At 46.2% G+C, this 26,467-nt stretch overlaps 1 protein-coding gene across 1 annotated transcript in view; it reads right to left on the reverse strand.

Annotated features, from left to right (window-relative positions):
- LOC144175027 (negative elongation factor A-like) overlaps positions 1-26,467 on the reverse strand; it is a 56,314-nt gene that overhangs the window by 20,328 nt on the left and 9,519 nt on the right. The window contains exons 3-8 of the mRNA XM_077704049.1: positions 23,145-23,306; positions 19,687-19,779; positions 12,793-12,932; positions 8,272-8,338; positions 7,148-7,257; positions 2,446-2,545 (exon numbers count right to left, since the gene is read on the reverse strand). Of these exons, the coding sequence (XP_077560175.1) occupies positions 2,446-2,545; positions 7,148-7,257; positions 8,272-8,338; positions 12,793-12,932; positions 19,687-19,779; positions 23,145-23,306 (672 nt within the window). The remainder of the gene's footprint in view (positions 1-2,445; positions 2,546-7,147; positions 7,258-8,271; positions 8,339-12,792; positions 12,933-19,686; positions 19,780-23,144; positions 23,307-26,467) is intronic.

Here is a 26,467-nt window from a genome sequence, read left to right on the forward strand (position 1 = left end):
TATACCGGAGTGTAAAGCACTTCCACCCCAGGCCAAACCGGGCTTGACGCTCCTCCGTCCTCAGCAGAAGGATACAGTGAGCGCAGGAGCAACGACGCTCGCAGCGTGATCGCTCAGCGCTAAGTGTTTGGTGTCATCAGTTTTCTTTGCATTTGTTTTTTGGATGCTGTACCCGAAAGGATTCTTTGCACCATCTGTGTTTCGAGCGTAGCCACGACGTTGTTTCAGTTATGAGGTTGTAACGAACGGTGCGCCAAGGGAGCGCCGCGCCGCCGCCGAAGGCGGGAGCTCCTCACGCAGCGCTTGGACGACGCCGGGCACTGCTCGTGATCACGAGGCGCATGCTCAAGTTCGCTCAAGCGGGCTGAATAAATCAGTTCAAGCCCAAACGCTGTCGCAGTTGATTCTCTGCGCCGGTCGCGACAAGGGGAAGAGCATGCGCATCCCGTTACGACAACTCCTGCCAAAGAGTTTCATTTCATTGCTTCCCATCAAGTCATGATCGCAGGAAAGTGTGGTTTGGTGCGCCCGCCCTTCTGAATGAACCGCGTTGCCTAGTGACCTTAACGCGCTTTACCGTTTACCGTGTTAATTGAAGCAAGAGTAGCCGTTTGCCGCTGAAAACGAAAGGATTGCACTCTGCAATTTCTTCATTCTGGCGAATTCGTCTCAAAGCAAATGACACAAAAGTTTGTTGCCCAGAACTGTTCGCTTACGCTTGAAATAGTTTGAATCTTGGACGTTTCAGATTAAACTCTCACAATACAATAATTTTCTTTCAAAACAGCTGTATACTTCTGCTGTAGAGCTTAAAAAAATAGAAAACATGATGTTGACGCCGCCATCTAGTGGGAACAATTAGCACCAAGTATTGCATTAACCAGAATTCATGCCTCCGCTAAATATTTCAATATAAATTGAGTAAGATATATTGTAATGATTCCGCAGTTACCTATATTACCTCGCCCCAACACGGTTCTAAAAGCATAAAAGAGCTATGCTAGTTCATAAATGCATCCGAACCATTGGAAGCGTACGTGGGACGCTGGAGTAGGAACGGAGATTTTGCTCGCTCTTCTAAAAAAAATGTCATTTATCATACTCCTGATCATCATTTAGCAAGAATGTAATAAACATCAACTAAGATTGCTTGTATGAAGTGCCAAGCGCAGTGCATTTGCTGTGCCGTAAAGTTCCGAAAGAACACCCATTCAATTAAAGTACAGCGATATCCAGTGAAAAATACGAGATGGGCGAACTTTCGGGTCAGGTGCGAAAAACTACGAAAAGGTGGCCAAACAAAACTCCGGAGATATCAAGAAAAAATTCGAGACGGGCGAACTTTCGGGTCAAGCGCGGAAAGGACGAATAAGTGACCGCATCTACACATGAAGAGAGGATTCGGGTTTATTGTTCACTCATCAGCGCTAAAGCCATCGATTTACGGCGTGGACGCGTCTTTTCAGTAAATTGAATATTTCGCCCGTAAAAGGATGTGGGCGATGTTTCGGGGGAGGGTGTTCTCTGGGAACTTTACGGTAATCTAATCAAGACGCGAGCGTACATTTCGCCGGCGCAGGGGGCTCGCTACTACAGTCGCTAGAAATTCTAGCCTTTGTATCGCTATGTAGCGACGGTAAAAGTAAGTTACCGTTCACGAAACTCTCGCGCATGCAGCAAGGTCGACTTCCGCAGTCACCAGTACCTCCTGCTCAAAGTCCGTAAGGACTGAAAAGGTAGCGTTAAAAAAAAAGGGGGGGCGTCGTCGTCTCATGTGCGACCCACTCGCTGAAGTAACCATGGTAACGACGACGCTGGGAACCAACGCGGGTTGAACCGCCGCCGTCAAAAATTGCGGACATTCCGCCGGCCAACCATGAAATGAGTGCTTCGCCTCGGACGAGGTCGGACTATTACGTCATCGCAAGCTGCCGAGCCAACAAATAGTTCTGTCTCGTCGGGGTAATAACTTTTGTTAGTGTGAGCGAATATGCTTACTATTTTTGGAGTTGCTTCTACAAGAACTATAGAGTAGATTTCTGACACTAACAAAAACACTTTGAAATCCATCTCAGGGCCCCTTTAATGAGCTGTAAAATGAGTTCCAAGCAGTGCATCAAAAAACTGATTTTCTTATGCACTCACCAGGGTTCATTGTGTTGGAAAATATTAAGACTGCAGTTTTATGGCTAACATCGTTTTGTCTAGTGTTCCTCCAGAAATGGCTAACTATCTCTAATCATTTTGGTAACTAATTCACTGACTCAAAAAATAATGGCATATTTGAAATCGGTGGAAAAAAAGCAGCAAGACTGACAAGTTTCACAGAGTTCACTTAACAATTAGAGGAAGCTGAGGAATCTGACGAAATTAGACGATGTTCAAAACTCCCTTCAGGTGTCCCTCTATTTATTCCCCCAAAAGTGCAGCAGAACCGAGACTCACCTTGCAGCGGAGGGTTGGTCTTTGCCGCAATGGCCGGCAGGGCAGTGCTGGTGGTGGGGATTCCGTATGACGCGGCGGGAGACGCTGGAACTGAAGAGAGCTGCAGTAGAGAGGGAAGAAAAGACAGCAGTGAGAGAACAGTCTGGTCAGTGCGACGACGACAGTTTCAAGAGGGCTCCAAAAGTTGTTCCCCATAATTCGAAAGAGGATGAGGAAGAAGGGAAAGGATGCCAGCGGGCGGCATGTTCGACAGACCGGTGTACATCCCGTGGTGCTCAAGAGGCAACGTCCCGCCGAGACGAACGGCTGGCGCACCTAGAGGCATGCGCGACGCACAGAGTGAGGAGGAAAGACAGGCAAGTTGTTCAAACCGGCCAGGAGGAAATTCCCAAAACGTTACCCTCCTTCAGCTAGGAACAAACGGCAGCCTCAAGATTGCAGTTTTAAGCTCCGTTACATGAAACCCGAACACTTCCACTTCAACGTTTTGTTTCAAAAATCGACAGTTCCGTTTGCTGAGGCCGGCATTAAGAACAGAGAGGTCTGTGAGAACAGCCGATGAACTATCGACATTTTTCCAACCGACAACTGTACACGCAAGTAAGCGCTAAAGGTGAAAGCTGCTAAGAACGGCCTGTAAGGACGTGTGCACCGCATCGGCTGCAGCTGCGGCTCATGAAAACGTACAATACTCTCAAGTGATAGAAGGGGGGGAAAATACTTACGAAACGGTAGCATACTCTTCTACCACACTGAATGAGTAGAAGGCAAGCTTTTTTTTTAAGTTAATGAACTTCAGAGTGTAATAAACGCGTTCCCAAGTGCAGCCAAGGCACTCAGTGCATTAGCCCGCCGTACTCTGCCCATGCATAGTCATGGACAAATTAAATGCAAACTTGCAAGTATGAACGGGAAAAAAACAGCGCACTTTGTTCCTCTGCAAGTCAAATTGTCGCATCACTCCATAACAGCGGCAATGTTTGTAAGCGTGACGTTCCAAATACACCAAAACCATGTCATTATGTGATCTCCACAAACCATATCCTTCGATTTTCCGTGTTCTGTTTCATAATTCAAAATCTCAGTGCTCCCTTCAGACATTGTGGTGGAAAACTACTGTTTTAGGTAATGGTTGCCATGCTACAAAAGCAAAAGGATGGTTTCTTATGATTGACGCATTGCACACGGTACATGTTTTCTAAAGCAACTTTCTGCTTGTTTTTTCCGATCCCAATAACCCAGCTCCTCTACTTGGAAACGGCGCCGTAACGGAATTTTCCACACTCCCTGACACCACTGCAAGAGAGCCGAGCGTGGCAGAGCAATGATGCTGCCTTGATCGGCCGAGAAGTCCAGAAAGTTCGAGCCATTCCCTTATAGTTCGGGCTGCCCCCTATCAGCCTTCCAGTCCAGCACAAGACCCTTCTGTCCCAAACCTAGGCAACTTGCCGGACAGATTTGCTCTCCTTAGGGCTTTCCCGCTAACGTCTTGAACCGCGTGGGTAGGACCAGGGAGCTCATGCTCCTCGACCCTGAAACGAGGCGAGTCCCCCACTACGGGGCAGAGTGAATCGGCGGCCTCGGACGGCTTAACAAGCTCGTGTAGACATCGTCTCCCGACCAAGCTTGGGACAGCCGGTCCAAGGAATGTTCCATATTTTGACCAAGCAATAAAGCGTGGTTTGTTGACATCACCGACCCCCTAGTACATCCTCGGCACCTTCCGGTGAGCCGATCAAACCCTCAGTGGTGTCCTTGCAACGCCGCATTGGAGGCTGCGGCTTCGTTTCTCGTGTGCTGGCTTGCCAGCCGGGTAACACAGCCTCTCTATAGCCATGATGCCCATAAACCAACACCGATCTCATCAAAAGCTCTGTTGCAAGGGCACTAGCAGCTGATCGAAGGTAGAGACCAATACTGGCCAACGCCATGCTCACAAGCACCCCATGATTGATGACAGAGCAGCGCAAGCGGTATACCTGGCAGCATCAAAGTGCACCTTTGGATGGGGTGCACTCCTCTACGCCTTGGAGCAACCCAACCACTTGGTTTACGCTGGCCGGTGTCTCGACTGGAGTGCACAGCGGTATTTAACACGGGGATAAGGGATGGGGAAAACTGCACAGGTGACATCCAAGACAAGCCGACCTCTAAGCCATTCCAAATAGACCGCATTTCAAGCACACTGGCAGGAACCTCGAGTAAGGTACGCTGAATGACGAGCCCAAGAAGGGAGTCATGTAATGTTGATGAACAGAAGCTGACATACGAGGCGTTTGCAACCAGCGTCGGAGCGCAGAAAAAGAGCACAGTTACTTTGCTGTTTTTTTTTTTTCCGTCCACCTTTCCAACCTCTCAAGTTATGAGAAAACAATCGACGCTGGCCCACATTTGACTGAGTAGAGTTACCAAGTACCAGCTGCCGAAAAAGAAACTGCCATACTGGGTTGGCTGTTCTCAGGCAACGGAGACATGTTGCTTGCCAGTGACACCTAAGTGCTCCTGACAAGCATCCGCCTCAGGCAAATCGGATGAAACAAACCATTTCAACTCTACACACCCAACACCAAGCTCCTTGACACTTCATTGAGGGTGAACTGCACTCAAATTTTTGTTTTTCCAAAATTTGATTTAAATCAAGTTGTTTTTGCTCTACAAACCCCCATGGCGAAGTTCTAAGCCCGATAGCCACATAGCACAATAACTGCAAGTGTTCAAGGTAGCTCTGTAGCCGACGACCATTGCACCTGGCGGAGAGTCACCGAAACATGCTCCGAGGGGCCTGTGCTGGAGAATGGGAACCTGCCCCGTGGAGCTTGCACTTTGACCAGCACAGCGCACTGCTGGTCAAAGTCAGCAGAGCACACTGCTGGTCAGCACAGCACACTGCTGCTGGCTTTGCTGGCTACAGGGATGCATTCGCCGGGGGTTTCTCCGAGACGCTGCCACACTGTACACGTTTTAAAGCTAAACACATAGGTAGCAATATCGGCAATTTTTTAATGCAACAAAAGAGACTAGAACCGTCCATACTGTACACGCATTTGCGGTGATTCTGGAGTTGGCAAAACTGTTTTTTTTTTACTTGAAGGTAATATTTTTGCTCATAAAAATAGGACGAAACACACACTTAACTGCCTGTACATTTATCATTATGTCACTGAAAAAGGGATCAAGGGATCTATTAGAAATCCTTGACCACTTGCAGTCTGTACGCAGTATTTGCTGTATTTGAGCTGGCCTAACGACACCTGCACCCCTTACACCTCTCCAAAAGTTTGACGACCTAACTAGAGTTGTTCTATGACTTTTTCAGCACTAAGTGAGCCAAAATCAGCCTTGCTCATTGTAATGAATATATTGGCATGAAGATCGACCGCCGTCTCCACTAAGTGTAAAAGCTAACGAAACTGCTCTTCTCGTAAACAATAAATAGACTACGTTATCTTTTAAATTATGAAATAACATATCTACTTCTGCAGAGTGTTAGATTTAGTTTATCTGAAACTAAAATGTTATCAACTCCACATGTTCCTGGTGAAAAAAATAAAAAAACATTGGTAAATGCGCAACCTTTTCCGTGTTTCTTTCAGGACATCATCTAGCTTTGGAAGCTGACATATGGCTTCAAACCCATTTTACAATTCATTTGTCAATGTTCAGTGAGGTGAAAATTATTGGACAGATGTTCATACAGCCGTTTGCATGCCAACACACAGTAAAAACAGTTTGTGATTGATCGAGCCCACATGCGGTTTGTTCCCCTCAAAAAAAAAAAAAGTGAGATGATAGCTAAGGTGCCAGCTAACCAAAGCTGTTTTCTGATATCATACAAGCAAAAAACTTTGTAAACCTGGACCTGGCTTTTTTACCCACAATGCCAAGGATTGCTACTCCGGTAGGTATTCTGACGTAAAAATAACTGCCATACGGTCTGCTTTTTCTTGGTTGATAGCAAAACGATGTCGGAAAGTTCCCAATGTCGGAAAGTAATAGGCGGTCAAATGTCCAGCACCAGTCCCTATGTTGTGATTTTCAAATAATTGGGGTTTATGAATGGGTTTATGGGGTTTATGCATTGAAGCTACACTTGCCATAGTGGAGGACTCTGGATTAAGTTTGACCACTAACAGGGCACCTCTAACGTGCGTCAAAATGTCGACACGCAGGTTTTTTTAGATGCAACTGCATCTCATTCACTCGCCTTGCCCCTCCATACGGCGTTGTTGTCCGTCCACACCCCTCCCCCATTCTCCTCGCCGTGCGAGCTGCGCTCTCCGCCGCTCACCCCCTCTCCTCTCCAATAGCGAACACTCTCTCGCGAGGGGCATTGTATTGGATTGGATTGGATTAAAGTGGATTGTGTTGGATTGTGTTGCGTCATAGCCGCGCCACATTGCGTCATAGCCGCGGCAGGGGGTTCACGGCACGTTTCACGCGATGGGAGAATCAACCTAACGGAAACAACAACGGAACACCCTATGTGTCGCAACTACACAAGGGTTCCCGCGAGGGGAGGTGGGAGAAATTTTTTCGTTTTTTTGCCTCCATCAGAAAAGCAGCCACCGCAGACGGGATCAAACCCACGTCCTTGGGCTCAGCAGCACAATGCCATACCCACTGAGCCACCGCAGGGGGTCCTATGCTGTGAAGAAGCGTAACATCCCCCCAATGTCTTGCACGCTTGCAGCCTCTTCCTCACCTGTGACGAAGAGAGGAGGCCTGCTGCATAGTCTGGTGTCACTGGCGCTGCCGATGTGGTCGGTGTTGTCGGTGCGTCCTTGTCCTTCTTCTGCATCTCTGGCAAGTCCTCTGCACAACACAGCCCACCACATCAGCACTTTCGTGGCCATCAAAAGGACAGCACCTTTCAAACTCGGGAATGCGAGTGCCGGGGGCACAGCCCACCACATCAGCCCTTAGTTTCTTTTCTTTTGTGGCCATCAAAAAAACAGCGCCTTTTAAACTCGGGAATGCCAGTTCAGGAAAACTAAATGAACAGTTAGACATAGTTCAAGATGCCCAAAGAGAATTCGTTCCTTGAGCAATTCTAGGTACATTTCAAGTAACCAGTTTGCGCCCTGTGAGGTCTTGTGAACTGTGAAAGCGGATTGGCAGAGATCATAAAAAAAAAAAAAAAGATTAGGCTTAAAAACGAGCTTGCTAACTTGGGAGCACTGCATCCAACGTTTGTTAGGCAGCTTTCGTGACTTCTGCAACTAATACACCGCTTTTGGTCATGATTTGTGACATTTTATTCAATGTCCCCAAAGAACGAAAGACAAAGGCAGGGCAAGGAATAGGAGAAATTCTTGCCTTAATCAGTGTTCCTCAGCAAAACAACCTGTATAAAACTAGAAAGGGCTCAACTGAACCTGGATTCATGCCCTTATTTTGAAGAAAAAAATATGAGTTGAGGTTTTATATGAGGCATGACACCGTGAAGAGCTACCCATTAATTTAGACCACCTGGGAATCTTTTAACATGCACCTTAATCTCGATGCACAGGGGCTCTTCTTTCTCGCATTTACCAGAAAGACGGTAGCAACAGCTAAAAATTGGACCCTCAACCTTGTGCACACCTTTTAATGCCCGAGTACATTAAGCGGAGATGGGGGATTCAAATGTAACTGATACCAGTGCCTTCCCGTACCAAAGGGATTCCCACATCAAGTGAATTCCCGCATTCGGATTCCCGCATCAGGATTCGACTGTTGTTAAGCCACTGCTATATGCGGCCACTCTGTGATTATCCTCCCCAATCCAACTCGGCAATCAGCCGTGGCTCGCTTTGGAGCCGTTCCCGCCATCCCTTGCCTCCTCACCTGTGGGCTTCTTCCTCCGCTTGGCGTCCCGGCCATAACCGAGGGGCTGCTCATTGATGTCCAGCAGCTGCACAGGGGAGGGAAAGGGTCGCCCCAAAGTTAGGCGGCAACAGGTTAGGACCGAGACAGGCTCTCCGTACACAGCACAAATTCTAATGCTGATTACGTGCCAACAACACCATTTTTTTTCTGCGAGGCACGTTCTGTTTTTTTCCCATTTCCATTTTTCCTTTTTTTTTTTTTCTGCGAGGTATGTTCAGTGCATTGGTAGGTGAACTGCTTTGTACTAATTAATTTTCCTGAATTGCTCCGGGAGCTAGCATGCACTGGAGCCAGCTATTTTTATATCAACTATCTCCCCCGTCTTTTGTCATTAAAATTTCAAATTTTGGCATATTAATGCACCCAAGCAACACCTGGGCTGTGGGGCGTGCCGTTGTGGAGGGCTCAGGATTAATTTTGACCATGTGGGGATCTTAATCGTGTGGCGAAACCTCAACAAATGGGCGTTTTCGCTTTTCGCCTCCACAACAACCGTGGTGGATGTGTCTTTTGTGATAGAATGCCTCGAATCAGCTTTAAAATGGCACTAGAGTGACAACAATGTCTCCGATGTTGTCAGATTACAAAGCCCCAGAATAAAAATGTACCGCTTGCAGATGCATCAGTTGCTTGAGGGGGTCATCAACACGACATGCAAGCTCCGCTTTATTCGAAACATTCATCAGTGCATGCGGCAAGACAATTCTGTTAACTGGAATAGCGTTTCCATCAAAAGAACTGCGCATTTAAGAAGGCAGGTTTCAAATTGCCCCATTGATTCCTAACCCCTACATGTTTAAATTTGCACATGACAAATAAGGAGGTGCAGACAAAAACAGACAGTTGGTATGCCAATCTCGTGTAAAGGGCCCTAGTCCAGCATGAACTGATGATGCAACTATGGGGACACCGACCCAATGAAACTTAGTGGAACGATTTGCCTCTCATGGCCCGGCTACAAGTATTGTGCTTGTTCTAGGCAATTAATCTCACTTAGCTTAGGTTTACATCTGGCTATAATTGGTCAAGCAACACCACAACTGAGTGCTCTATGTTCGAAAGAGAAAAATGGGTGACCTGAGTTGATATTTATCTCGCTTTTGACGTTGCCCACTGAGCACCACTACGCGTCCGTTGCACTGCGAGAAGCTATGCTTTTCCTAATTACATAGCCTAATCAGTGCGGTTTACATTAAACTCGGAATACCCATAAAACTTGTAATACTCACAGGGTTCGTACGGGCTTCAAAAGCAAGAATTCAAGGGTTTTCAAGGACTTTCAAGGACCAAAAAACACATTTTCAAGGTCCCCATTTAATGTTTTATCTGGGACTATTTATAACTTTTTCAACAAAATGCAAAATTTTGATATTGCCTAATACCTAAGAACAATATTGCACATTTAGATAGGCGCTATGGGTTCCTAAATGCTCACCCAGCTTTATTTTTTTTTTTCATAGTTTATATTTAGAGGTTTTTCTTTTTTCTTGGTGTTTTGCTCAGGCTGTTTGATTTCAAAACTTAGTTATGTTGCCTGCATCTCCTGCTTTGTCAGCAAGAGTATCAGCTGAAATTAACTCAGCAAGTGTTGCTGCAAGGCAGGATGAACTATGTACACGTCCACCATTTGCACGTCAGAGCAAACACAGGTGGAGCGTATGAGGCACAGCAAACATGCAATGAAAGGCCGTCCATAGACTAGATGGAACATGCGAGATAGAGAACAGAAGCCGGCTTTTACGGGATTGTATGGTGACATGAATTCTATTGAGGAGTGCTGCTCCCAATTTTGCCTCGTAATAATGAGAATCCACAACTCGTAATTTCACGCAATACACTGAAACTTGATTGTTACAATGTTTCTTTACATTTTTAACACCTAAAATTCACGACAAACACTTTAAATTCTTGTGAAAAGATAGGGCCATTGGTTATCTCCAGAAAAATCAAGTGTTTTCAAGGACCCTTTAAAAATTCCAGGACTTTCCAGGCCTTGAAATTTACACTTCTAAATTCAAGGGTTTTCAAGGACCTGTGCGAACCTTGTACTCATTAATTTGCAACGGCAATATTTTGACGGCAACAAAAATGCATCTGTATTCACAATCCCTCCACTGCGCAAAAAATGCAAAAACCCGAAAACGGGTACCGCTGCGTTCCGACGGGTGACATCCGAAATCGAGCATGGCAAAAATGGCAGGGCAAAGGTTGCGCACGTGTTTTCCTAGAAGGACAGTAAGGGAGAAACGTGTAAAGCAGATTTATCCGGCTACTTCTGCTGAACACACTTCTAAAAAGGTGCCACCTGCATCTGGCAAATTCGAACGAACAGGTTGCCCGTCCACCACAGGCAGCAAAGCTTCCACTCAACAGTCATGTTTTGCCTCAGTGTACAAGTGCAGTCAAAGGGTTTGTGCCGATGAACACAAGAGTGTGTGCATGTGTGTATGTATACAGGTGCCCCAAAAAGTAAACGGAGCACGGGTAAGAGATTTTGAGGGAATTTCTCCGCCATGTGCCTAGCCAGCAACCTCCAAGTAACTTTTCAAGGAAGTCACTCTAAACTAAACTAGAGCCACTTATATTCTATATATGCTGGCAGCCCCATAAAATAGAAATTATTCTAATTTCACGAAGCCAGACTCCGTTTACTTTTTGGGGCACCTGTACATGCACACATATGCCAGCCAGTGGCAAAGTCATGAGATTTAGTAAGCACAATCAGATGAATGACTAAATTGAGCTGTCAGCTCCTTGGATGGCTAATCGAGTGTGGTACAGTATTTGCCAAAATTTTCTAGGTCAAGGCAAACATGCATAGGCCAAAAAAAATTCAAAGTACATGGTTACCTCTCAAGTGAGGATGAAATGTTTTATGCCAGAAAGCTGGAGAGGACACGTTCCTTCCTTACTGCCATGAAATAGTTCGGCCACAGTTCAACGTTAAGCTTTTGCTATGAATTCTTTGTGGCCCAAAACGTTCAACGTTGCTAGGAAATTTTGACAAAGAGTGTACCATCTCTAAGGTGACAGTGTCGCACAGCCTCGATCCCCGTTTGGTCAGCTTACTTTACGGTAAACTTTTACGCCCGGAAGAACAAAAAGGAGAGAAACTGCTAGAGAAGTCGCAGCTTTACTTATTTGCTCCTAAAGCAACTACCGTAAAGTTCCAAAAGAACGCCCACCCGAAGTACAGAGATATCAAGTGAAAAATACGGGATGGGTGATTGTTCAGGTCAGGTGCAAAAAACTAGAAAAAAGTGGCCGCACTGACTGCCAACCAAAACTGCAGAGATATCAAGAAAAAATACCAGATGGGCAAACTTTCAGCTCAAGTGCGGAAAGGACAAATAAGTGACTGCATCAACACATGAATAGATCATTGGCATTTACTTTGAGCACTCATCGGTGCTAAAGCCATACATTTTAGGGGGTGGGCGATGTTTGGGGTCTTTTAGTAAATTGAATACTACTCCCCAAAAGGGGGATGGGCGATGTTTTGGGGGTGGGTGTTTGCTCGGAACTTTACGGTAAGTATAATTTGCCATTCAACAAAATCCAAAAGAGCTTTGAAAGGTGTGTTTTTGTCCAAGAAAAAGGTCACTTAGCTGTTAATGCTGCTCTAATATAAGCCCCTCCATTCATCATTCAAAAGCGCACCTGAGGCAAAATTCTGAGCCAAGTCCCTTTATCAAATGTCCGTCTGTTTCCGACCCATCTCAGACTGTGACGGGGCATTCGATGTATGCGAACCAACTTTCCACCTTCCCTCTTTTGCACACTGTTTGAGCCGTCAGCCTTTAGCCAACCAGTGCCCACCTTTAACCATGCTCACCGAGTCGAAGAGAACTCAAAGTTCCGCCCACATGTCTCGTATTGGCTCAATTTTCTCTGCCCTTCGCAATTCTTCACCGGCCTACATGCTGTTTCACACTGTTAGCCGTGGCACCACCACCTATCACTAAATACCACCACTAAAGCCACGCATGTAGAACGAGACAACAGGGCACGGGAGTCGCTATGCATTCATGCACAAGTCAGTTCAGTATAAGCCGGAGCAACTCAACACACACCAGTTGCGAAACTCCCCCAAAAAACTGGTCCCCCCTGTGCCGCAGGCAAACAGGGGCCAGCATGAGGCAAGCTGACTAGCCTGCCATCTGTCGGCAGAAAGCTGAAGCAAATTTAGAGTGTTTCCAGCAGCAGCCATAAGTCATAAGCGAAAAACTGTGGAAACATAAGAATGCATTGTCTAATTTAATGTTTTCTAATTTGAAAAGCAAGCATTATTTCATTAAGTTGTGCTATTAAGTAAACATTCAGCAAAGTTCAGTTTTAGTCCCCTAGGTGTCGCACCAGTGCACTTGCCGTTGAGCATCAATGAAGCAGGGGTGCTCGCACAGCCCACATTCCGGAGTGAAATTTCCCAAGTGGTGCGCATCGAAGAGCTCTGGCGTGACCAGCCCCTGCGACTCGTACCTTGATGCCGCCGTCCTTCTTGTTCCCCAGGGGCTTGGTGAGCGATCGGCTCAGAGGGGTGCCCGAGCTCAGCCGGTTGCCACTGGTGGGGGTCTTGAAGCCGCCCGTCGGCACACGGCTCGGGATGCCTCGCAACGGACCTGCAGGGCGGTGTGTGACAGTGGACGGTACCTCTCAGAGAGGGAACCAGTGTATCCCCACAACTATGACCCCTTCCCCGCACCTTGCTTCAATCTGCTCCCCACACGCACAACTTTTCAAGACAAAGTCCTGGAGAGTGCAGAGGCTTAAAAGTTACACAGTCAATGTGGGGACATAAAAGGTTCACTCGCAAGCAAAAACTTGGTAAGACCCTACTATAAAACATCTCCTATCTCGTTTTTTTTTTCTTTTTCTGTTTCGTTCCCAGTGTTGGGTCACGTGTGGCTGCCTTATCTTGTCTGAGAAAAAAAGCGTATTTTATCACTTTTCCCCCTTGCCTCATCTACCCTGAACTCTGTATTAGAAATCCCACTGTATGTTTATGCACAGAGCTGCCCTGCACGACCATAATTACCAGGACAATAAATTCTGTGTGGGTTAATACGTTGCTTTTCAACTGTGCACACCAACCACCTCGATTCTGGTTCTTTGCTGCAAGAAGTTTGTTTCATAGAACAAGTTCACCGTAATAAGCTTGGTTTAATTTTAGAATTTCCATCGCCCTAGCTTTTGTGAAGACATGAAGACCCTTGATAAAGAAAACTTCCGATTTAATATGGTCTAACCAAGAAAGAAAGATGCAAAGTGCTAACTTTAAGTTAAGGATAGAAATTGCTTATCATTGATCCCAGAGGAAGCTATGGTGGGGGGCGTTATACGTACAGACAAACTATGATGTAACAAAGTCGGTAAAATTTGTAATTTACTTTGTTACATTGAAATTTCGCTACATTAAAATTCCCAGTTAAAATAAAGAGTTAACCCCCTGAAGCGGTACCTGCAAGCAAAAACGTTGCGCACATGCACAGCTGGTGTACTGACATCGCCGTGGATACCACCTGCACGATGTGGCAGCCGTGAAGCGAAGCAGGTAGCTCAAACTACTTACGATTACCAGAATGGCACAGTTCGTCTGAAAAAGAAAGGGCAACGCACCGTCGGAGCCTAATCGTCTACGTTGGAATCAGCAAGAACTGCTTGGAGCATTTTCTGGACACAAAAACGTACCGCGCAAGCCACAGGCGCGCTGACGCAGCCACGGAAACTACCTATGTGGTGCAGGTAGCTCCGGCGACCAGTTCGAACCACTCATTAAAGCGGAATAAGAGGGGAAAACGAAGTTGAGTTCTTCATGCGGGAAAGAAGCTGATAATGTGGGCGAAAACGGCACTGTAAAACGTCATACGCGCCGCTAAGCAAGCGCCCATCAAGTGTCCTCCGCGGTGCTTAGCCTAATTGTCCCTAGTGGGGCCAGTCGGCGTCCCGAGGCTCTACCCGAGGCCCAAGCCTGCCGTGCCAGAGCACCTCGAAGCTCCCGGCATAGGGTGCACGCCTCTTCATCGGCGAAAGTCGTAAGACTCCTCCCACTGTCTCGTGCGGCGCAAGCGGGCGCAAGTCATTTTTTGACCAAGGCAGAAGCCACTGCCGGCGCACAATCGCTGACGCGGCCGTGAAAAAAAAACACGCGCATGAGGCTCAGTGACCTACAAATGCTTCGTCGCACACTTGTTGGAACGATGAAGCCCAAGCGCAAGCGAACACGAACAAAAGACGAAGTGGCGGCATGCGGCGGTGGCGCCATACGCAGCTTGTAGGCAAGGAGCTCGCTCACGGACTCCGTGGCTTGTTGCATCTGCGGCATTGGGCGGCCCGTGCCGTCATTCGCGGCTTATCAAGACCACGTTTTGGCGCTTGCGTCTCCCAAATTCTACTTCTACAACCAAAATTTTGTGCCTAGTTCTCCATGAAACTTCGTTCCATTGAAATTTCGGCAAACGACACTTCGTTACGCAGAGGTTGAAATACATTGTATGCATACACTTGAAGTTGGAAAAAATTACGTGCTTCATTACATCAGGGGTTTCCTTACATTGAAGCTCGTTACATCAAAGTTCAAATGTATCGCTATGATTCTAGCTCCGATCAAGAATGACAAACAGAATTTGGCAGAATGCTTGACGATACCCTGCGCACCTTATTTTCTGCTTATTCTAGCCCGATCCAACTCATGAAGCACATTCTGCCCCAAATTTGACAAGCTTCTGAGGAAGGTTCGTTTCCATGACAGGCCCGAACCCCTTGGTCCTATTGGCTAAAGATGTGCTTATATCGTAACATCCAATATTTCGCTTTAACCGCAGCCATTGCAAATTGTACTCACAAGCCCTCATATGAGAAGCCTCCACACAAGCACATATCCGAATCTAAACCAAACCAAACCAAACCATTTTAATTAAACCACACATCTAACCAAAACCAACCTTTTCAAACATGTCTCAGTAGAAACGTTAAAGGGGCCATGAAGACACAATATGCTGAGATTTAAAGAACTAGCCTTTAGTGCATCACTAAGCTCCATTCTAGCTGAGAAAGACATTTTTTAACCAAAAAAAAAAAAAAAATGCAGGAAGCTCGCACTAACGCGTAAGACTTGAATGTAGCGAAGCTGTATACAACCTTCACGATCATCAAGATGGTTTAAGCCCACGATTGCAGCTGATTTGCTTCTTCTTCGTTGCCACAACGACATTTACTCCATCATTGTTGCTGTAAGTGTGAGCCTCCTTCCCTTTTTTGGAAGTGATAATCATTGGACAGCACCTTGAAGGGGCGTATGCTAAAATGTGTATTTCTTGTTCCAAGTAAGTGTTGCCATGATTACGGCGAATGCCGCAGTTTTTATTTTTTTTTTTTTTGGGGGGGGGGGGGGGGGGCTAATCTTGGACAATCTCCCTAGGTGGGTATGTTTGGCTTGACAAACGTGCCCCTGGGACGCTGGGCGGTCACCTCGACGCACGCACACAGGAGCACTTGGTGTTTTCTTAGTTTTTTGAACTGCTGGGCGGTCACCACAATCTTGGCCAATCTGCCAAAGTGGGTATGCCCGGCTTGATACACGTGCGCAGGGGCTGCTGGGCCATCGTAGCGAGGCACGCACGCACGAGCGCTATGCATTTTCTTGGTTTTGTTAACTGTGGGGCGGTCTCCGCGAGGCCCGCGCTCACATGTGCGCGATCGGCAATTTCGTGGTATTTTTAACTGCGGACATGAAAAATTACAATTTGCTAAACAGCTTCACTCTTAAAAAACTTAATATTGAAAATTTCAAATTTTGCGCTAATACAATTATGTGTTATGAGCCCGACTGACGTAATATGGTCCAGTGCTAAAGCCGTAGTTAACTATCAGTGGTTAAGGGGGGAGGTGGGTCTTTAGACAATTTTTTTTATTATTAGTGCCAGCTAGATGAAAATTGGCAGTCTTAAGCAGTTTTTTACACTGATATCAAATACGTAATTGGTTTTAACATAGCTTCATTTTTTCAAGAAATACAACACTTTGAAATTTATTTATTGAGACATTTCTTACGGGGGTTTAGAGCAATTTCGCTTTAGCAAACTCATTGATGATTTATACGGACATAATGCCAAAGGTCTACTCTGGGGGGCTATGCTATTTTTATTCATTTTGAAGACTTTTGCAAAGCATGAAAGAGGTGAACATTTGATATCAACAATTCGTATAAAATTGCCTCATTTTTATTAATTTTTGCAAGTAGGTAAACAATGACAGAGCAATAAAAATAGCATCACCCCCTAGATCAATTCAATACGAATACAATGGTACCACTCTTGTCATCCTAGCCTAAGAGCAACACTACAAAAACCCCCATAAGGCAGAGCTTGGTCTTGCAAAAAAAGAAACTGAGAAAAATGAATTTGAAGTTACAGATCACGGTAACTTTTGCTACAGCATAGCTACAACAATATAAACAGCATCATTTTGTAGCTCTATTCTTCACAAAGAAAAGCATACCAAGTATGTGACTGTAACGCAAAAATAACTCTGGAAAGATTGACGTAAATTCACACGGATACCGTACAAATTGCGAAGGAAAATTAAATTTTCTACTGTTACACTTCAGGAACTGTATATCCTCATTCACCTTTTCTGTCAGTGTCTTTACAGAATACAGAAAGGCACAAATTTTTGTGCTACCAATGAGACTAAAGCACAGCAGCCACCCAGAATTAGAGATTGTCCTGGAATGCATCTCAAACCTACAGCAAAGCTGTAGGTGAAATGCACTTCGGTGATCAATGCTTCAGTGATACAAATAGCATCAGCTGCTAGACCAATTCAATACAAATGAAATTATACCAGTCTTGTTATACTGGCTCAAGAGTAAGATAAGGAAACACCCCGCAAGGAAGAGCCTGACCTCACAAAATAAACTGTAGAGCTGCAGGTGGACTTCAATTTGGCGATGGATACCAGAGTGATACAAACAGCATCACCTGCTAGATCTATTTATTGCAAATTAAATGATACCAGTCTTATCATCCTAGGTCAAAAGCCTGATAGTGAAACACTCAGTAAGGCAGAGCATGACATCGCAAAATAAGAGAGAAAAATGCATCTTTAGTTTCTAACTCTTGCTACAGCATGGCCCCATATAAAAAGCGCTGTGTCACTCTGTCCCTCAAAAAAAAGAACCAAGTATGCGACTGTACCACAAACATAACCAGGAAGACTATATGCAAGTAATGAAAACTTTTGTAAACAGCGCTGGAAAACTGCACTTTTTGCTGAACTTCACCTACGGTAGTTCCTACTTTGCACTTCCTTCAACGTCGACGCAAACTAAAGAAAAGCACAAACATATTGTGCTGCAGACTTTTTTTTTCAAAAATAAAACCAAAGCACAACAGCTAACTAAATCTCGACGTTTCCACGCAGCGCTTCTCAGACCAGGTTCGTACGTGACAGGCGATCTCGGCACCGCCGTCGACGGCGTCTTCCATCGTGTTTTCGTACGCTTGCAGCGTGTAGTTCCTTGAGGTAAAGGTCTCCAGGCATTGCGGCACGAGACATAAAGACGTTGTGATAGAATCGCAGTCACTAACGGCAGAGAAAACGCACCCAAATTGAAAATACTGCGGCGGCGAACGCGCGCCTGCAAAAACAAAACGAAAACAAAATGGCGGCTCATCGGCGCCGGCCAATCAGAGACGCGGAACGGGGGGCTCGACTCGAGCGCGCGTGCTCCTGCCAATCAGCGGCTCCAAAACGACCTTCGGTAAATCGGCGGTAACGCTCGTTCTCCTCATGCCACGCCATTTTGAGATGGCGCAAAATACGCACAAAGAAATCAGCTACAAAGCGAGCCCAAGATGGCCGCCGCCGGCAGTCTGCTTCGAGTGTGGCGCGCGCGCGAAGTTCAAGCTTTTTTAGCCCGGTTTTCGGCGTTTTGCGGCTCCCGCTGCGTTTTCAAAGTCATTTTTGAGATTATTCCTGATGAAATTCAGCGGTGAAACTTTTAGAGTAGGTGCTTGAAGGTATAAAGACTTCGAAAATGTGTTTTTCCCAAAATGCGTTTTTTCGCGATTTTGGACCATTCTAAGACCCGCGTCCCCCCTTAACTGCATGTTACCATTCAAATGATGCGATCAAATGGATCTGGGGGCTCCACTATGCTGGAAAGTGGCTAGGGAGCAGTGTTGCGGAGTTACCGCTCCAGAACTGGAATGGCTCCAGATTTATTTCCCCTTTTCGCAGCCCCAGAGTGGAATGAGAATGAAATGGTGATGACCCTTGGAGGAATGGAATGGGAATAAAACCTAAGCCTTTTGTCCGGAAGACAATTGGGCTGAATTTGTTGATGATCCGTGCCAAACTTCAGCTGGGACCTACAGCCAAGCTGGCTCTTGAACCAGCAGAGTTTGCATAGGTGTTATTTGCAATAACTTCCCCTTTTCTAGGGAGGCGTTTTAGGGATGTGAGGAAACCCATGGAGGGGGAGAGGGCGGTTCCTGAAGGCGTTGACAGCTGAGGATCTTTGCTTGGCTTTAGTTTTGTGTCCTGTGGGCCTGACGAAATCATGAGAGAATCTGAGAGCCACTCCGGGTATCCATGTGCACTCAATGGTCAAAAAAAAGAGCAGGCGCTGCCACCTAACCGAAACCTAAGCAATGCAGCTAACCGCCAGCATGCATTGCTTAGAGAAGTGTGTGAGCCTCAGAGACATGCAGAAAATTGTGCCAACTTGTGTCTGGGTAACGAGGGCAGTCTTCGAAAATGTCCTGTACTAAACAGGTAGGGTCAAGACAATCAACAAACAGAATGAGGTTATTGTGGAAGATGTGGCAACTTCCGTACAGTGAATGCCAAACTGCGCTGTATCTTGGCGTGCTCTAGAGTCCACCGCCCTTGCAATGCTCGTCACTGCTCTGCAAAGCTAAGGATTACATGATACACAAAAAGCATAGTGAGGTAACACGTGACAGGCTGTGAAAGACAAAACGAGTCGACGGAAGCGCATTCTTCCTCTAGCACCGTGCAGGAGCAAGCTATTACAACACGCTGATTGGGAATACCGGAATGGAATCGCAGAAGTTCTAATTCCTCAAAACAGAACTGAAATGGAATGGGGCTGCCTATTCCACAACACTGTTACGGAGTCGCCACTGCCTCATCCGTTTTCCTTAAGATCTCAATTATTTGTTTGAAGTTTGCAATAAAATTAGTATCGATGTTTGGACAAAGCGGTCCTTTTTAATAAACCAGACTTGTATTTTGTCTTCGTGGCCACTTTAAGTAAACGTTTCAGGGCATTCATAATAGCTGCAGAAGGCATTGCCACACAAATCCCCCACGCACCGAGATCTGAAAAAGAAATCCCGCAGCGCTTACTAGAGTCGTTGAGATTCTTGGTGAGTCCTCGACATCGGATCGGCACTGACGAGGACGAAGTATTTCGCTTGGCGTTGGACAGGGCATCTTGGGCTGCAGCAACCAAAACAGGAAGAAGGGGTTGTCAAAGTGGCACAGGGGGACAAACATACTGCACTCGTTTGTCAAACAAAACTGACCGCTTCCACAGCAAACGTCAGACTTGCTCCCTCATCCCAGGCAGAGACTGACATTCCCTGTACACTTAACAAGGCAACTGCTGTTCTTGGAAACTTTCCAAGCGTGGGAAAAGCTTTCTAGGCACACACACACACCAACTTTTTTACCCTTGCCCCCACTTACGACTTCAGGGGTTGGTGAACGAGTACTAATATAGTCTCTGATTCCTGTTAACTAATCATCAGTTCATCACAAATTACTAGCACACCGTATCACCCAGGCTATGCACTATCAATCTCTGACCCCAGAATTCTATGTTCTGCAGTCAATCTGAACTTCATGTTTGCTACTTTTTATATAGGAAAAGCTACACTAAACTAGAGCAAGTGCTTTTTCACCAAGTACTTTTAAAGCTTTGCCAAACAAAAAAATTTCAAATTTCAAACAAGCAAAGGAATAGATTTGCAAGATCCATTCCACAGACCTCTTCAAACCAAAAAGGCTCCACTAAAAATTTGCTTTCCGCTACATTTCTTTCCCCAGACAAAGGAAAAACTGAGTGAGAGGGGACAGCACTACACTACTTCCAGGGTACTATTTCACTGCATTTAATCATAAAAAACTATTCTTTCATGTGATGGGAGACCTTCATATGCTCTCCCAGTACCTGGGTTTCATGGCGGCAGCGGTAAAGGTGTCTGTCACCGCCCGCATCACCGAGTGAGCGAACGAAGCAGCGAAGGCAGAAAGAAAATGGAGAGGATCGTCTGGGAAAAGTGTGAGGGAGAGGGCGGCACGCGCGGCTACATCTGTCTCACTGCCTCCCCCTTACACTTTCACCATGCATCGCCGCCAAGGAGCAACGCCACCTACAAGGAGCGCCCTCCCCCTCACCTTTCCCCCAGACGCTGCTCTGTTCCCCACTCATCCGAACCCCGTGACCTTTGCACAGGAGGTTCCAACACGATTTGCAACAACATGCTCGCAGCCGGCGGCGACACTCTGCGGGATAACAGCAAAGTCGCGCGTGCCGCCATACGTTTGCTAATCACGCGATCGCTTCTTGAGACACAGCAGATATGCGCCGTGACAAAGAAGACTGCAGTTCACGCTGCACCCAAATTTCGCTTTAGGGAGTATAGTAATCGCCAGTGCATTTTTTTCATGTCGTTTCATTATCATTTTTTTTTTTCAAACGTGTGGTTCCCTTTGGCATTGTTTACAAAGATGCGAATGAATCAATACTACTGAACAACGCCATCATATTCGACATCATACTCGACGCACGTCGTGTGATGGCTGAAAGCTAGGGTGCTGGAAATTAGGTGGGATCAGGCGTCGAACGCCAGGAATTGAACTTCTCGTTGCTTCAATGTGCCATGAAGAACAACCACAAGAACATCTCTCTAAAACAACTGCTGGAGGCAGAAGCACACTTCGCCAACCTTTCTGCTGTCATAATTTGTGGCAGGAAATTGAATGCTTCGTTATATGTGCATCACAGTCCAAAGAAGGAAAAAAAGGCGAGAGTAGCTGGCATCAGATATTTGCTAACAGACACACCCATTTCTTGCTTCTGGTACCATTACCGCGACGACGAATTAAAAACTTGGCGTCCGGCAATGTCTAAATCATTTACAGAAATGAAGGTGAAGGTGACAAATGTTTGCCGAAAATGCGCAAAGAATTTTTCTTTATGCATTTGTAACATGACATAGACAGTGACTGTGCTTGTAAAGCTCGCTTGTCTTCCCAGGCAAGCTCAAATATATTTCCATTTGAAAGTTAATTGTTGCGCACAAATTACTCTCACATTAAAGACGGCATTGTCTGAAAGTTGTAATCCTTTCAAACCAGATGGACTACCCACGAAATAAATAGGGAGGGGGGTGGGGGGGCGGTCCTAGTCCTTGTGTCCTTGTCTTGTGTGTGAAAGAATCTCTGTCCTTGTGTGAAAAGCTGAGGCTGCAGTCTTGAAGCCACTCAAAAGCAGCGAAAGAGACTGCTATTATGCAATAACGAACTTCTGAAAGTGGACATTTTATGGGCCAGCACTAGCGTATCAAATGTATTCAAGACAAAAAATAATGAACCCCACGAGCTTTGCGTCCATGCCCGTAGCAGAACCCACAATCAAATGGTTTGGGACCCACCCGCCTTTTATAGCCTTCCCACAAGCTACTCTGCCAGTGAAAAATCAAGGAGGCAAAAAGTTCAAGTTGGCGTTTTACACTACAAAGCTGCACCTGGAGTATGAGGCACGCCCCAATGAAGGGTTATGGATCAGTTGAGAACCACTCGACTCCGATTGATTGATTGATTGTAGGGTTTAACGCGTCGACGCAACGAAGGCGATGAGGCGCACTGTAGTGGAGAGCTCCGGATTAATTTTGACCACGTGGGGATCTTTAACGTGCGCCGAAATCCCATACACACGGGCGTTTTTGCTTTTCGCCTCCATCAGAAAAGCGGCCGCCGCGGCCGGGAATCGAACCCGCGACATCATGCTCAGCAGCGCAACGCCTTAGCCACTGAGCCAACGCGGCGGGTCCCCCACTTGACTCTGCCAAAATCTTGCACCCGCATTTTAATTTTTTTTAGACCCTCAGCTAAACAGTGAACAGTCGAACCAGGGATTTCATTGCGCTCAGCCACCTTTGCCACTGAGCCATCGCATCAGATACAAACATAATATCAAGGTTAGGTTCCACTAAAAGCATTTCTTGCATTATTAGGATGATAAGTGCTGGACGCCGAGGAACAGCCCTGACAACGGCGCTTGCCACTCGCATGTGGTTCACTGCATACTAGAGAAAAATCAGTTGCTGCAAATGCGTGCCATCATGGGTGGAAGTGTTCCTTTCCTATTTGGCTTGGCTAGCCACAAGGCTTCCTTTCGCTCTTGAAGCCAAAGCTAACAAGCGAAGGCAACATTTTTTTCTTGTTCATCCTCTATGAAGCTTCTAAATAATCCTCGACAAATAAATCTTTTAACGTTCCACTTTCCTACTGAAAAACCAAGTTTAAATGCTGTTTTAACAATAATATTGTTGTTCTTTTGCAGCCACAGACAACTTCTCCGAGCTTGTTGGTGAGCCATTCCAACTAACGACACAACATTTCTCTGTGGTAGATGACGGCACGCTCACCGAAGCACGGCTTACCCGAACACTGGTACCAGATTTGCCTCTAGTACTTTTATAGTACGGAACTCTATGCGTCCTGTGAGCTCAGCAGCAACAACTGGGATGCTTCGCCAGTGCGGCAGCTACGCAGAGGAGAAGGGGGAGCGCACTCACACTTCTGCAGCAGCTCGGCTCGCAGGGCGGCCGACTTGGGCTTCCGCTTGAGGGCAAAGTGCTTCACGGGCGGGGGCAGCTGGCCCACCAGGGCCGTGAGGGCGTGCTTGTTCAGGTACAGGCACTCCAGGGGAAGGATGCTCTTGTCCCCGTGCTTCTTCACTGCACGCCGCCAGAGGGAACACGGCTGAGTACCCCCGCCCTCACACTAATTCGGCCGCACCTCCCCAAACAAGCCGCACGGCCCTGCGCTGCAGTGCACGCAGCTAACAGGGCAAAGAGAATGCCCCGAATGTACTAATAACATGAAAGAAACGCCCGCACATAGTTTAAAAAGGCCATGGAGGCAAAATATGTTTGCTTCACTAAGGATAACTACAACACCAATTTTATCACCAACTTCAAAGAATTATCACCAACTTCAAAGAAATAATGCAGACATAAAGGAGAACAGATGAAGCAGTGGCGATTCTCCAGCCACTTTCCAAAACAATTTTCTATCACATCACAGAATCTTGTTCAAGCAATTGGTGGCCTTCCAAGTAAGCCGCCGCTATAAAACATGGCTGCACAATTATGGTGGGGCCTCTTATTGCATTTGATCGTATCACTCGAATGCTAATGCATAGTTAACACACTGGTGCTTTTTATTGCTGGCCCATATTACATCATTGCAACCGTCACCAGCCTGTCTACACCCACTGCAGGGCAAAGGCCGCTCTCCCATAGATCTCCAATTACCCCAGTCCTGTGCTAACTGCGACGAATGTATCCCCGCAAACTTTATGCCGCCCCCTGCCACACTTGCCTTCTCTAGGGATCCACTCTGTTACCCTCAATGACCCACGGATATCTTGCCTTCGTACAACATGCCCTGCCCACGTCCATTTCTTCTTCTTAATTTCTGCTAATATGTCCTTAACACTTGTTTGTTCCCCGACCCAGTCCGCCACTGGCTTCTTGTCCCTTAATGTTACACCTATCATCTTCCGTTCCATTGCTCGCTCAGTCGTTCTCAATTTAAGGTGAACCGTCTTAGTAAGAGTGCCGCTAAGATGCAGCTGTCATACAGTTTCTTCTTCAGGGACAATGGTAGGCTGCATTAGATCACTCCTGCCCATGTTGTGTCACTGTAAGCGAAGTTTGAACTCATTCAATACTTCTTCCAGCTTTTTTTCCCCCGGTTAAAGAACATCTATTGTGACTGGAAGAAGCTTTTTGTCTTCATGGCCCCTTTTAAGTTGGAAAACTGAAAGCAAGGTACAGAAGGACCCCAATAAGCTGGGTAATGTATCAACTACAAGGGGACTGACGGAAAAAAGTTGCATTAAAGAGTGCAGTGCAGTACAAGCGACAATTACAAGCTTCAGAGCCTTGGCTTGGAGATTAAGACACAGTGTAAAACAAAGGCATAAACAAAGTTGTACGACACGTGTTCAGGGTCAGGCCGTTCATCCTACCCAGCCAGCACATTGTGACTTCCTGCAATGTTTTTCAAAGTCCTCAAACGTCTGCACCGTGGTTAGCCCACCCGCACAGCTTATCCATCCATTAAGAAACGCGCAAGTGCAGGTATTTCCTCATACATACACAACTTTCGTGGACCGTCCCAATAATTTACTCCTTCAAAATAATGGTGGAAATATTAAAATCTGCTTTCGTGGGGCACAGCGAAAGTTGGAACTTCTCTGCAACGGCTAGTTTTGGCACACAAGAATTGCAGACGATAAATGTTGCCATTTCCAAAAAAGAAGAAAAGCCGAAAATAAGAAAATGTTCATTATTTCGCTTTTTCTCATTCCTACAGCAGTTTTATAAAACTTCCTACTTATTTAATATACACTTTTTCTCATCACATCTCGAGTCTTCGCACTCAAGGAAACATTACAAGCCAAGCCCATTCCAAAGTTAACAGAAACCTGCACTCTTCTCACAAATACAACGATTACATGCGGTTGCAATCTATCGACGACAATGGACTTGATTTGCCCTTGAAATCCCCTCAGCAGCCCTCCCACCCCATTCTTCCCCGGGGGCCACTTTACCTGAACCGATGAATATTTTAAACCCTGCTCTGGTTTTTATGCTTTGCTATAACAGTAAAACCCCATTAATTCGGATATCACAGGAGCAGAAAGGGTCCGAATTATCACAAGTACGGTCATAGCAAGTGAAAAATGCTTTCGATATCACCAAATCTTAAAAGTCAGTGTTGTCATCTGCTGACACAACGACACAAAAGTGTTCGACGCAAAATCCTTGGTCACTGTGGCTGTCGACTAGACCGTTGATTGATTGATTGTAGGGTTTAACGCACCGACGCTACACAAGCGATAAGGCGCACCGTAGTGGAGGGCTCCGGATTAATTTTGACCTCCTGGGGATCTTTAACATGTGCCGAAATCTAGAACACGGAGTGTCGACTAGACCGATGGCCATGGCAATGGGACCAGATGCCTCGTCCAAATTTACTGAAATTCTGCATAAACAGTGGCCGAAGTAACGGGGTTTCACTGCATACATGATTCGACAGGGTCAACCTGTAGCAGCAGCCAGAAGTGAAGCTATAGAGTAGATAGTGTGAGGCAGATTATTTGACACTCTTTACTCTGTTTTAAGCTCCACTGTCATTTTTATTTGCGGCCCCAAGCTCCACGGTGTAATCTGGCAATGAGCACAACTACAAAGATGGCTGTCACAAACAGGCTCGCAGCGCTACTTAATGCGAAAGCATCATGCGCATATCTCGGCCGATTTGCGAATGTAGAAACTTAAACTCTCAGTGAGGCCTCTCATATTTTCCAGTGTATAACCCGCTTGCACAAAAGTTGATGCGCAGTGGAGGGCGGGGGCAACGCAGGTTGGCAGTGGCTAGAGTTCCTGTATGTAGCTCCCCTAGGGTAGCAAAGTTCCGCCATCTTAAGTTCCTAAGTCATCCAGGAAAGCCACCCATCATGCATGTAGGAGCTGCTAAGCCAGTTGCCAATGGCACGACGTTAAGCCTACCACCACACTTCGCAGCTCGACACACAACAAGTGGAGTCGCTTGCCACGTCATAAGGCTCAACTTGAATGTGTCCCAACGTTAGGCTTAAACATAGGACACAACCACCATTTGAAAAAGTACTCATCTTAGTCGTCGTACTTCAACCTGCAGGTACCGGTACTAGGAAGACCGGAAACTATTACCACTCCACGGTCGGAAACGTAAACCTTGCACCTGCAATCTTTACATGCATACAACCTACATAAACATAATAGTATATTATCCCCGTATATGTGGAACCTTATTCCCAGTTCTCTTTCAGTCGTGGCTCTTCCTT

This window comes from Haemaphysalis longicornis, unplaced genomic scaffold (genome assembly GCF_048455015.1).
Source record: "Haemaphysalis longicornis isolate Haplotype H1 unplaced genomic scaffold, Haemaphysalis longicornis Haplotype H1 scaffold_3, whole genome shotgun sequence".
NCBI classification, from domain to species: domain Eukaryota; kingdom Metazoa; phylum Arthropoda; class Arachnida; order Ixodida; family Ixodidae; genus Haemaphysalis; species Haemaphysalis longicornis.